At 37.6% G+C, this 13,693-nt stretch overlaps 1 protein-coding gene across 6 annotated transcripts in view; it reads left to right on the top strand.

Annotated features, from left to right (window-relative positions):
* Positions 1-868: 868 nt before the first annotated feature.
* The window catches only part of AFG1L (AFG1 like ATPase), a 192,708-nt gene continuing 179,883 nt past the window's right edge, over positions 869-13,693 (top strand). The window contains exon 1 of one of the 6 annotated variants that reach the window (XM_043890450.1): positions 869-1,184. In XM_043890450.1, the coding sequence (XP_043746385.1) occupies positions 1,049-1,184 (136 nt within the window). In that variant the 5' untranslated portion in view covers positions 869-1,048. The remainder of the gene's footprint in view (positions 1,185-13,693) is intronic. The other 5 variants (XM_043890453.1, XR_006338446.1, XM_043890452.1 and 2 more) reach the window with 5 other exon arrangements.

The following is a 13,693-nucleotide window of genomic DNA, read 5'->3' as shown; positions in this document are numbered from 1 at the left end:
AGACCAACAACCTAACTTTCTGGAACTCTTTATAGTGTAGTTTGAAACCTGGCTTTCTCCTTCCTGTAATCCGTGTTTTCTTTCCTGCCTTAACTCACTCTATTCCTTGTTCTTGGAAGGTCTTCATTTCCTGTTGAAAGTAAAGCTTCTAGAAGGCTTTCCTGATTTCCCAGCCAAAGTGTTCTTTCATTGATTCCACAACACGTGGTTAAACCTTTTGTTTTGTCTTTATCCCTCCTACCCGATTGACTGACTCTTCAGGTCAGCAGTTTGTATTCCCAATGTATTTAGCATAGTGACTCAAAACAGTTTTGATTTTGAAAATCAAATTAATCAAAAATTAATCACTTAGAAATTCTTCTTTAGATGTACTGTCCCACGGCCACTCTATGCACTCGTTCATTTTGGGCCATTGGCTTTCCCATGTTACATACATTGCCCCATGTTCTTTAAAAACATTTGAGTGTACGCCACATCAAAAATAATTTATGGCATTAAAATACAGAAAGCAAAAGTGGTAGGAGCACATTTCAGATACTCTGCTGAAGATGAGCTGGATGCTGGAGGCAAATAAATTGGGGCTACCATTTATGGAAGGTAGCATCAATATTTCGTCAAAATATGAGCCAGTGGATCACCTGCACTTTAGGTTTTGGAATCTCGGTCAGGTTCTCTAACCTAAAAGGCTCGGGGATGGCTGTTTGAATACAAGCTGTAATCACGTTCTAACTCCTTGAAAGTGTTTTGGAATCCTCTGCTGCAGCCTCTGGGTGGACAATTGTCCCTCTCACCAGGCTTGAGCTGCCCGCCCCGCCCTCGGTGCCGCCGCACTGCATGCTGGGAGTCGTAGTCCAGATTTGCTCTGTCAGGAAGGATCCAAAGGGCATTGGAGGCCAGCCCGCCCCTTCGCTACTAGAGGTCGAGTTCTTCCGCTGCTCATTCTCTCGGGCGGAGCCTTCCGTGAACCCGGCTACGTTTGTCTGTGCCACCGTCTCTCTTCTGGGTTTCAATAAAGTTTTCCTCTTCCTCCCCTGGTACGGAGCTCAAGATGGCGGCATCATGGTCGCCCTTGGTTACCCTGCGCTTAACGCAGAGCCGGCTGAGAGGGAGATGTGTTGGGTGCAGGGCTTGGGCCGCTGCTCTCACCCCTTCGGCCATCGCCCCTGGAAACCCTCTTTGTAAAGGTTAGTGACTGTGTCTGGAGTAAGCCGGGCCCACTGCTTATGACCCAGGAAGCCTCGGGGCAGTCAACCCTCCTCGAGCTCCATATACTGCCGCTTTGGTTGACAGTTTTCGAGGTTTCCTCCAGAGGGATTTCCCCCTCTCGTGCTCTCCTATTATTGCCTGCTCCAGGAAGAGCCCTAAGCACTGAGGGAGGTGGCCCAGGATGACTTTTCATTTGAGGGTCAGGGGTCGACTCAGGGTTTGTTGTCCTCCGGACCCTGGCTGTTAGAGTTGAGACTTTGTAAGCCCAGGTGTGGGAGTACCTGGCTTGAAGGGATTCAAGTGGAGGCTTGAGGTCTGGGAACTCTTCCAACCTGCTCAGTCGCAGTCCCAAGGTCTCCAGGCTGGTATTCCGGGACTGTAATGAAAAGCCAAGCCTCTGACACCTGCAGGCTCCGCGAGCTCTCTGGATTACCGGGAATGCAAGTGTACAAGCATTCTCAGATTGAGGGATCGAGTTCTCGTGTACTTTTAAAGTTGCTAGAGGCTTCAGCGAAGTGTATTTTGTCACCAGGCTTGCACCATTCATTCATTCGAATTGTTATGTGTTCGTGAATGAATGAACCTGTATTTTAAGTAAGCAAGCCCACCACAGGAGTGCTAATTTTCCTGCTCTGTTCATATACTTCCACTAAATTGCAGGTTACTCAAAGGCAAGGACCAGATGTCAGTTTCCTCAGAACTTAGCACAATGTTTGGTGCCTTATATATATATATTTTTTTTTTTTTTGAGTGATGTTATACTTATTGCTCCCTCATCCACATAACTTAAAAAAAAAAAAAAAAATCTCCAGGCCACTCTTGCCATAGATCTCAATAAATTGTTTCTCATTGGCTAATTTACCTAAAACTCTATCAGTCTTTGATTATTATCAACAATAGAATTGAAATTAATACTGGAACTGTGATTAAGTCCCTTTAGGTTTTATTGTAAAGTTTAGCATAATGCACTTCCTGTATTGGAGGAGATGGCAGCTCACTCCAGTATTCTTGCCTGGAGAATCCTATGCTCAGAGCAACCTGGCGGACTACAGCCCATAGGGTGTAGTGGCTTAGCACACTTACTATATAATGGAATATTTTGGTAGCATGAGGTTTTTTCAATCATAATATAAACTTAGAAATTTTTTTTTTTTTTTGCAGAATAGACACTAGAAGTAAACAATACAAAATTCAAAAGGTACAAAAAGGAATTTGGTAAAATGTTGACTTTCTTCCACCCCTGTCCCACAGCCACTTAGTTTTTCTTCCCAGAAGCAACTACTGATACTTGTTTCTTATGTATTCTTCCAGAGACATTCTCTGTGTGTATATATATATCTGTGTGTGTGTGTGTACATATATATACACATATATATTTATAAATATCTGTGGTAAAGAAAAATAGAAGTGGTAATGTACTATACATACTTTTCTGGCCTTTTTTTTTTTTCCCATGTATTGATACTATATCTTGGCAGTCATTCCACATCAATACGTGTAGAACTGCTTCACATTTTAAATGGTTAAAATAGAATTTCATTCTATGCATGTACCATAATTTATGAAAATTAGGATTTAAGGAACATCGTAATAACATGAAACTTACCTGATGTTTGTTCGGGGTCATACAGTATGCTTTCTACATACCTTACCTTATTTAATTCTCATTATCCTTATTTTGGGATGAGAAAACCAAGGTTGCAAAAGTTACATGGCTAGTTAAGTGGCAGAACTTATGGATTCAAGTAAAGGCTGTATTTGGACTTACATCTGAACCTAAGGCCAATGCTATTAACCTGAACTCGTACTGTCTCCTGTACTCAAGATTTAGTCAGTTTTGAATGTGGACATTTGATGAAAATGCAGTTAGGGTAGAAGTCAATTTAACTGTAACTAAAATTGCTCCCTCCCCTTCTTTAAGTAAAAGAAAAAATTTAAGTTAAATGTTATTCAGTATTTGGAATCTGATTTAAGTTTGTTTTCTATCCTTGATTTTTTTTTTTTTTTTGGTGGGGTAATTTACTGTTTACATTTATATTTTAAAATTTTTTATTTTATATTGGAATATAGTTGACTAACAACATTGTGTTTCAGGTATAAAGTGATTCAGTTGCACGTATACATATATTCATTCTTTTTCAGATTCTTTTCCCATATAAGTTATTACAGAATATTCAGTAGAGTTTCCTGTGCTATTTATGTAAAGTTGTTGTTATCTCTATTTTGTAGATAAATAGTCTGACCACTTTAGTGGTATATGAACCCAGGCATTTTTGCTCTAGAAGCACAAACTTAACCACTATGTTTTACTAGCTGTTTACCAAGACGATGGACATTAACACCATCATAATCTAGGCTCATCTGAAGTCTTGTAGAACTACACAAAAGAAAGCAGCTTTGCTTGGAAACAGAAGGGCTTTTAAGCAAAAGTGTAGAAGTGACTTGTGACTGGCACTTATTGGTGTACGTATAGTCCCTCAGGAGGAGTAGGTAGAGATGAAGCTTGGCAGGTGGGCCAGATTCTGGTTAGAAAAGTCCTATGTAATATGCAAACATGTGGGCTCAGGGTGATTTTGTTGAATATTTCTTGAGAAGTGATCAGGTCCACTTTAGCATAATTATCCTTGGGGCCACCTGAAAAACACATCAGGAATGCCTGGATGGGGGAATATTGGAAGCATGGTGATTCTCTAGGAGAGTGACTTAGGGCCTGAATTACTGGTAAAAATGGTAAAAATGGAGAGCAGGGCAGCAAAGGAGGGAGTTCAGAGATACTGTTTTGGTAAAATCAAGCGGCTCTCGGGGAGACAAGGAAAGAGCAGAGTTAAGGTCAATTTGGGCTTCCTTGTTTGGGCAACTTAATGGCATCATATTCTATCTATCAAAGAAAACTAAACAAACAAAAAGTAAGGCCAGAGGTATTTTAGGGGGGGTTCCATTTTGGATATATTAAATTTGAGATATTAGTGATAATTCCAGATAAATAAATCTAATTAGTTGTGGGAAATATGAGATATGCATCTAAGAAAGGAAATAGGAGGTGCTGAGAGCCATGAGAATGGAAGAACTAGCTTGGTAATATTTGTAGAATGAAAAGGAGGAAAGACTAGGAATGACTTCTTAAGGAAAACTTATTTTATGAGCAAAAGAACGTGACCTTGTCAGGGAGCAGTTAGAGAGGTCATAGAGTAATAGGAGAGAAACCAAGGAGGAGAATGGTTCTAATTTTTCTAGAACTTAAAATCAGCATATCTGTTTTACTTAAGCTAGCCTTGGAAATTGTTTGTTTCATAGGGGTGAGAGAATATGAGCGTCACATCTTGTGATTTCTTATTATTATACTGCCCTTCTGCATCTCAATGTTATATTTTTAGATCTCTCTCTTAACTGATGATTCATATTTACCTTTAGCTCACAATCTCTTTTTTAGTACATGCACATTGGAGATCCTGATCAGGTATTATTGTGAGTAGCACTCAACCATTTGAATTGGTATTATTTATTGGTGGTATAGATTAGTGATTAAGAAAATGGACTTTGAACTTTTATTACCCAATTAGATGAATACCCTGTGTGAAACTTCATCTTTCTTGGATTTCTATTAACATTTATTATTGTTTTAGAAAAGAATGTTCATGCCTCCTCCTGAGGCTGATTAACTTCATGATAATGGTTTCTTTGGGCTTCCCTGCCGGCTCAGTGGTAAAGATTCCACCTGCCAGTGCAGGAGACGTGAGTTTGATCCCTAGGTGGGGAAGATCCCCTGGAGAAGGAAATGGCAACCCACTCTAGTATTCTTGCCTGGGAAATCCCATGGACAGAGGAGCCTGGCATGCTGCAGTCCATAGGGTCGCAATAGAGTCAGACATGACTTTGTAAGTGACTAAACAACAACAGGTTTCTTTGAGTTAATTTTTTTAAAGCATAGTACAACTCACTACATGGCATAGCTAGTGTCTAGATGTAGTTCTGGGGTGGAGGGTTGGCAGATGAAATAGAATGGGTTCAAGAGTGGAACTTCTGAACACGGCTACCTTGATAGCTCAGTTGGTAAAGAATCCACCTGCAATGCAGGAGACCCCAGTTTGATTCCTGGGTCGGGAAGATCCGCTGGAGAAGGGATTGGCTACACACCCCATTATTCTTGGGCTTCCCTTGTGGCTCAGCTGGTAAAGAATCTGCCTGCAATGCAGGAGACCCGTGTTTGATCCCAGGATTGGGAAGATACCCTGGAGAAGGGAAAGGCTACCCACTCCAGTATTCTGGCCTAGAGAATTCCATGAACTGTCTTAGTCCATGGGGTCTCAAAGAGTCGAACACGACTGACTTTCACTTACTTACTTAAGAGTGGCACCCATTAGAAAGGAACTTTAGGAGTCTAGAGGCAGATTACTGATCTACCGTAGATTAGCACTGCATTTTACCTCATGATCTTCATTCTCTTTAAGTGAATGGTGAATGTTTAAATGGATTTAACTATTTTGGATTTGTCTTTTCACAAAAGTGCTACAGAAATAATAGTTGTCAATGGTCTTGAAATGGATAGTTCAGCCTTGGCACCAGTACATTAATATGCTCTATAAATTGACAGAAGGTTATGTAGCCTCAGCTTGACTATCTCTCACACTGTTTCCTTAGGCCTCTCATAATTTTCTCTGACTAGTGACTAAGATTTGTTCTACTTTCTCTCTTAAGAGCCTTTTGAATATGTTCTTCCTGCTGTGTTTTGTCTTCCTTGCCTGAAGTCCTCTGTTGAGGTCTCATTTCTGTGTATACCCTGCTGGAGGTAACTCATACTTTAATCTTTAGAATCTTTTTCATAACCTTCTTTCACTGTCTTGCTTGTCCTTCTTATTTCTTCTCTCCATTCAGCTCATCCTCAAAGATACTTTTCCACATTATCTGTCCATGTTCTTGATCAGGTACACCTGTTTTCAGCAATTTTTAAAGCCTGAACATGTAGCTCTTAGTTACTTCAAAGCTCCATAATGCAATTTATATCTTAATTATAACCCCTATAGATTCCATTTAAAAATTCTTTTATATATGTGTGTAAAAATTTTTAAATGAACATAACAAATAGATGTTATTTTTCTTTATTGTTTGAAAGAAAATAGATCCCTTAGATTTCATTATTAAATAGTGTTTGGAAAGAGTGAATATTAAGGAGTTACTCAGTATGCTAGGCCATGCCTATAATTACTTCAGAATAGCTTTATTCAGATTTTTAGGCAGTATTTTACTGATTTGTTATGAAATTTAAAGTACTATTTTTTTTCCTTTTGTAAAGTTACACACATTGACAGATTGAAGATTAACTAGCTTCTAAAGGAAAAGAATGATAACTGGCAAGCATTTAGTTTCAATTTTCATAATTTTTCTATTTAAATCAAAAGCACCCTTTTAAAGCCCCTAAATCAGCCATTTATAAATAAAGTAAATCATCTTGTGATGCATTCCTTGATGATGGCTTATGTTGTTTTTCTAAAGAAAGAGTTTAATTAAGATTTGATTTTCTTCTATTCTGCACTTTGTTTATTCATCACGGAATCAAACATAGGTCTTTTAGTGTCACTGGTAAATCTGACTTTTTGGGTCATTGATGACCATTGCAGTTTTCAGAAAAGCAGCTGAATATTTTTCTTTGCGTATGAATAGACCATAATAGAGCATAAACAGGCTGCATATGACCTTAGTATGGGCTTCTGTCATTGTAGGAGAACATTTCTGGTCAGTGGCCACTGTTTATAGTTTGTTAAAATCAACATAAATGTACAAAACACTCATGAATAATTGTGAACACAGTATTTGAATGGATGTTTAATAAATATGCATTAAAAATCTAATTACAGTAATGAAGTTTACAGCTGAAATTTTAATCCAACCCTTTAGAAATATTAAACGTGCTTTTCCTGATTGTGCATTTTTCTCACAGCAGTTGGGTAAACATTTTAAACTGGAAATCTAAATTCCTCATATAGTTTTGATTTCATTTAACTAAGCGTGTGTTCTTTTTGGCAACAGTCTTCTTTCTCTTTGTGAAAAAGTAAAGCTCCTTTTATTCCATAACTATTACTTAGAAGAGTTCTGATCAGTTCTGTTTTAGGACTAATGAACATATGGGATACCTGATGAATAATAAAATGTAACCTGGGAAGACTAGATTGTGATTTTGATTTCATCCTCTGGTACTGGATCAGTCATTTAATTTGATATTTCCTTTTTCTCATCTGTCAAATGAGATTAGTCATCCTAACTAACATGTCATCATGAGGCTCAAATGTCATCTATGAAGCTCAAATAAGTTATTGTATGACAAAATCCTTTGAAAACCATAAGAAATGTTATATAAGCATGGGGCTATGCCAGGAGTAATTGAAATAGTAATATTGAAATGGTAGAGGTGGTGGATTCCAGTCAGTGAAAAGGAATAGGACGAACTCAACTCTATGTATAATTACTAAAACCTTTTTTATTTGGGGGGAAGACTCACTTTTATTAACAATGGCAAAGGACTCAGTCTGATTTCAATGCTTTGAATTCTAGAAAATGCAATTTTGATTTTTCTAAGATTGTGTGGAGGGCCTCTACAGATAACCAGGATGGTTGTTGTTATCCTGGATTTAACTACCTTTTCTCTGGATATTCTGAATATATCTAGAGGGTCTTAGAAAATATGAGCTACTGCTTTCATCATGATGTTTCAAAGAAAGCTGTTGAAATTTGATTTATAGTATGCAGGTAAGTCACTTAGGTAACATATCTTCATTTAGTAAGATACTGCTTATGGGTACTGTTTTCAAAGTAACTCCAGTTGTTAATTATTTGCTGTGCAGCAAGATATGATGATAACATTTCATAGGATCATCGAATATTAGAGCTGAAGAGGACCTCTGGGTTACATAGTCAAATGTCAGATGGGAATGTACTGTCTGCCTTTATTGTTTCTTTTTGAGTCATTCTGTTCATTTTTGGGTAGCCCTAATTGCTAGAAAATACTTTAATAGGCTGAGATTTGAGCTCTTCTGTAACTTCTCATTCATCGTGACTCTTTCCCCAGGGACAGCTTATATAACTCTAGTTCTCTTTGTTCTTATGGCAGTGTTCTAAGTATATCAAGACTGATGATATATATCTTATTAATTCATATAGTCATTTATTCATTTATCATATTTCCTTGTCCCAATTCCATTTGACAGCCTTTAAAACATCAAAGACTTATATTTCTCCCATTCATTCTGCAAATATTTCTTGGTGCCACCTGTATGCTAGACACAAAGTGCTGGGATGTTGTTACTCTCCCCTCAGTGTCAGCCATCTCTTATCAGTCACATCTTATGACATGCTTATGAAATCTTATGGTTTCTAGATCCTTGAAGGACTTCCCTTCCTGAGACTATAGTATGGTTTCTGAATGTCACTCTGAAAACGTGGTCCACATATCAGTGTATTCCTTTGGACATTTCTGGCCAGAACAGTACTTTAGGTTACATTTTCTCTGTCCTGTTGCATTAACTTGGTGGCCAGGTCATATTCATGTCTCACCTTAAGACTCCTTGAGCTATTAAGACAGGTCTCCTTTGTTTCTACTTGATGAGTTATTTTTTTCTATTAAAAGTAAATTATTTTTATTATAAAAATACTACATGTGCATAGTAGAAAATACAGGAAAGATAATTACTGTGAACTTCATTTTTATTTTTTAAGTATACTTATTAAAGTATATGATTCACTTAGAAAAGTACACAAGCAGTAATTGTAAAGCCTACTAAATTTTTATAAACAGATTTGTGTAAATACAACCCAAATCAAGAATAGAACATCTGTAGTACTCAAAGGCTCACATTGTGTACCCTCAAAGTTTTTTACTCACAATGGCAGTCACCGCCCTGGTTTATGTTACTGTTGATTTATCCTTTCATATGTTGATTTACACTTGTTTTCACGTGTTGGCTATTTAAATAATGCTGCAATGGACAGAGGCGCCTGATAGGCTACAGTCCGTGGGGTGGCAAAGAGTGGGACATGCCTTAGTGACTGAGCACGCACACAGTGGACGTGGGGGTGCAGTTATTTTTTTGAGATAGTGATTTTGTTTCCTTCAGAGGAATACACATAGGTGAAATTGTTGGATTCTATTTCTTAATGAATTATGTCAGATTATAGATTGCAAATGTTTTCTTCCATTCTGTGGGTTGTATCATCACTTTCTTGGTAATGTCCTTTAGTATACAAAAGTATTAATTTTGATGAAGTCCAATTTATTTTTTCTTTGGTCGCTTCTGCCTTTGGTCTCATAACTAAGAAATCATTGCCTAATCCAAGGTCATGAAGATTTACAATGATGCTTTCTTCTAAACACTTTATCATTTTAGCTCTTAGGGTTATGTTTTTGATCCATTACTACAGGGATTTAATTGGGATTCATTAAGTCTGAGTTTCACAGATGATTGTCATTGTCCAGACAGTATTGGTTTTAGAAAGTCCACACCTGTTAGGAGAATAAGTCAGGGATTGGCAACCTTTTTCTGGAAAGGGTCAGGTAATACTTTTGTCCTCGCCTGCCATGGTCTCTGTTGCAACTATAGTTGGCCATCCTTATTTTTGAGTTGAACATCTGCGGATGTAGAGGGCCAACTGTATTTATTGTACTGTACCATTTTATATCAGGGACTTGAGCATTTGTGGATTTTGGTATATGAAGGGGCTCCTTGAACCAATCTGCAGATACCGAGGAACAACTGTACTCAACTCTGGTACTGTGAAAACAGCCAGAGACAATAGACAAATGGGCATAGTCATTTGGCCTGTTGGCCATAGTTTGCAGACCACTGGACTAGGAAGATAGTCACCTGTACTTTATTTTTTTGGCTTGAAATTTTTAATGTATTTATATTTTAAAGCTGTCTGGAAAGTATTTTGGTATGTACTATGAGGGGATAATCTAAATTAACTTTTCTATTGTGTTCTAGTTGTCTAGCTGTCACTTGTTGAATGACCTCTTGGCTCCCATTGCTTAATTCATTTATTCAACAAATATTTATTTTGTGCCTATCATATGCCAGGCATTGTAGGTGCAAGGTATACAGTGAATTAAACAGACATGACATCTTCTCTTTTGGCTTTCCTGCTGGTAAAGAATCCACCTGCAGTGCAGGAGACCTGGATTCTATCCCTGGGTTGGGAAAATTCCCTGGAGAAGGGAAGGGCTACTCACTGAACTGTTTTGGCCTGGAGAATTCCAAGGACTATGTAGTCCATTTGGTCGCAAAGAGTCAGACAAGGCTGAATGACCTTTACCTTCCCTCTTGTGACTTGTAGTCTAGTTGAGAGAGACAGACATAAAGTAAATAACAAAGAAATAATTTCAAGTTGGGTGATAAAAGAACAGTGATAAGATTTGGTATACATTCCTTTTTTATTATCTATATTAAGTTATTTCATGAAGACTTGCTTTGGAATATCTACTCTGGAATATCTGTTCATTGATCTTTGGATCACAGTGTTTTATAATTGTTTTCTCATCTGGTAGATAAGATCCTCCTCATTACTTCACATCTTCATGATTTTCTAAAGATGTTGGATTTGCAATTTGATGGAACTGTATTTAATCTGTAAATTAAGTTGTGAAGAATCGACAGTGTTCTTTCCCATAACATTGTGTCCAGTTTTCCAAATTTTCACTTATGCCTTTGAAAATTTAGTTCTCTTCACACAGATCTTACAGATTGATTGCTAATATGACTCTTCTTTATTTTAGACTTTTTAATCTTAATTGTAAGTGGGATCCTTTTTTCCCCTATTGTATTTGCAACAGGTTATTCCTAATATGTCAGAAGGATAAAGCTGTTAAACTGTCTTCCAGTATCCTTCTCCTTGGGCTTTTTTGGTGACTCAAACAGTAAAGAATCCGCCTGCAATATGGGAGACCTGGGTTCGATCCCTGGGTTGGGAAGATCCCCTGGAGAAGGGCATCGCAACCCACTCCAGTGTCCTTGCCTGGAGAATCCCCGTGGACAGAGGAGCCTGGCAGGCCACAGTCCATGGGCTCGCAGAGAGTCGGACACAACTGAACAGCGAAGCACAGCACACCTCATCGTCCTTCTCCTTTGCTAAGTGGAGGTGTAATTAAGCCACCAAGTTCTTTAAAACTCATAAGTGGCTCCCTGGTACCTTCAGTATTAAATTCAAAAACTATTTGAATTTATTTTTACATTTACCATTGTAAAGCCCTGTGTCACCTGGTTTCTTTACATTTTTCTAGTATCTTCATTCTTGCCCCCTGTGCCTTTTATATTTTAGCTCAGTACTGAACTTGTTTCATTTTCTTTAGTGTACTGTCCTCTCGTATATCAGAGCCTTCTCTCAGCCTGATACACCTCCTTCTCTTTTGTCTATTTTTCCCTGGCTAACTCCTGTTTCTCTTTTTGCTCTCTATTGAAACATCATTTCCTGAGTAACCTTACTTAACCTCCTTAGCCTAGGTTACTAGCTTTGGCTCTGTGATCTCACAGCATCCTTCTCTTCCCTTTACTTGGTACCACACTTTATTAAAGTTGTTTATCCACTTGTTTAAATCTCCCCAGTGCCCTGTTGGCATTTTGAGTGCAGTTACAGTGTCTGTCTAGATGGTTGTGTTTGAAGTTTTTAGTATAGAGCTTTATACTCTGTGGCTACTTTATTTGTTGTTGCTTGTTCAGTTCTTCTGCTGAATAGGTTTTCAATTGATTCTTTTCAGTATAATTAAGTTTTTGAACCTATTTACACCTTTTGGTACTTTTATCCCGTTTTGTGGCACGTCAACATCATTTTGAATCACAACTGTGATCCAGCATTGGTCTGTCTCCTAACTTGTGTCCTCTTTGTTTTTGAGAGCTAGGTCTTCATTTAGTGCCAAATATGTTAACACTTGGTTCTCAAAACTCAAAAAGGTGTACATTAATCTAGTTAGTCAGAATTCTTAAGAGCCAGTTGTGTGAAGTATAAGAGCTTTTATATTTATATAGAAAGGAATTTATTTCCTCTAAGATTTCAACTTTGGGCTTTTAGTAAAAAAGCTGCTGATTCATACACATAGGAAAAAAACTTATGGTTACCAAGGAGGAATGGAGGGAGGAGGGATAAATCAGGAGTAAACAACAAGGACCAGTAACTATATTCAATTTCTTATAATAGTCTGTAATGAAACAAAATCTGAAAAAAGCATATATATATGTATGTGTAACTAAGTCACTTTGCTGTGCAGCTAACAGCATTGTAAACCAACTATACTTCAGTAAAAAAAAAAAAATCTGCTTCTGCTGCTGGGTTTTGGAAGAGAACCGTTTATTAGAGGCAGGTTGACCCCAGAGTGCAGGCAGGGCAGAGCTCTAGCTGGGCCTGAGTAGGGTGGAAACCCAGGAGTGGGTTGATGGTTGCCTCAGGAGGCTTGAGTACTTCAAATTAGAGGGCCTAAGAGAGGTTTGTGTTTTGATTTTCTGTTGCCTGGCTGCGATAAATGGGAGCACAGTCTTCACTTATCTATAGTGTTACAGAGATTTTAATGAGGGCAACATCCTGGTGGTTTGGGGTCATTTAGCTTGAGATCCTGTCTTGCACATTCACTTAACATTTTCTAACTTTTTGTAGTGTTTTAGTTCCTTCATTTGTAAGGAATAACAATGTCTACCTTAGATTTTTTTTGGAGAAGTAAGATAATATATAGAACATGCTGTCTGTACGTTGGCTATGTAGGAGGCATTTGTTAGTGTTTTCTTTACTTTTCAGGATTCTTTTTCTCATAAGTTTTCAAATGAATCCAAGCTTTGCAAAGAAAATCTTAAGTTTTTAAATGAACATAAAGGATATAACTTTTCTGGGTTACATAAAGAAAGACCTCTTGTAATCTATTGATTTTATATAACGTCCTTAATTCCAGTGAAGTAAACACATGTGATGTCTTGAAATAGTCAGACTCATCAAAATTTTTATTGAATATTTTTGGACATATAGCTGTCTAGGAAGGAATAATGCAAAAAGATAATTTTCTTTACCTTGAAAACTCTTTAAATTTGTATGATCATGTGTTATCTTGCATATCTTCAATTCTTTAATCACAGGATATTTCTGAGCTGAGAATTCTTCACAGTATGTTTTTGAGCTGAACCACTTTACTGACAAGTTGTATGTAAAATTTCTGTACATTAATGACATCTCTACTGATTTTGATGTTGGAGATGGGTTTTCAAAAATATTTACCACCAAGTGAAAACCCTTAAGGGTGAAACAAACCTGTAAAATAACATTTCTGAAAGAAAAATGCTTACTTTTTGTTGTAATAGTCTGGTCCACTATTTTGCTTAAGTCTCTAAAGAATATCTGTAAGATTTTCTTAACTATCTACTTTGTGCAGAATTTGAAATTCATTCCTGTTTAAAGCCCCAAAGAGCACAGAGACCACACATCCCCTTTGCTATTATTATTCTAGCTCTATGGAAACACAGTTAAG

Source organism: Cervus elaphus, chromosome 28 (genome assembly GCF_910594005.1).
Source record: "Cervus elaphus chromosome 28, mCerEla1.1, whole genome shotgun sequence".
Taxonomy (NCBI): Eukaryota; Metazoa; Chordata; class Mammalia; order Artiodactyla; family Cervidae; genus Cervus; species Cervus elaphus.
The sequence above is the reverse complement of the archived record's forward strand: the minus strand, read 5'-3'. Positions and strand labels throughout refer to the sequence as shown.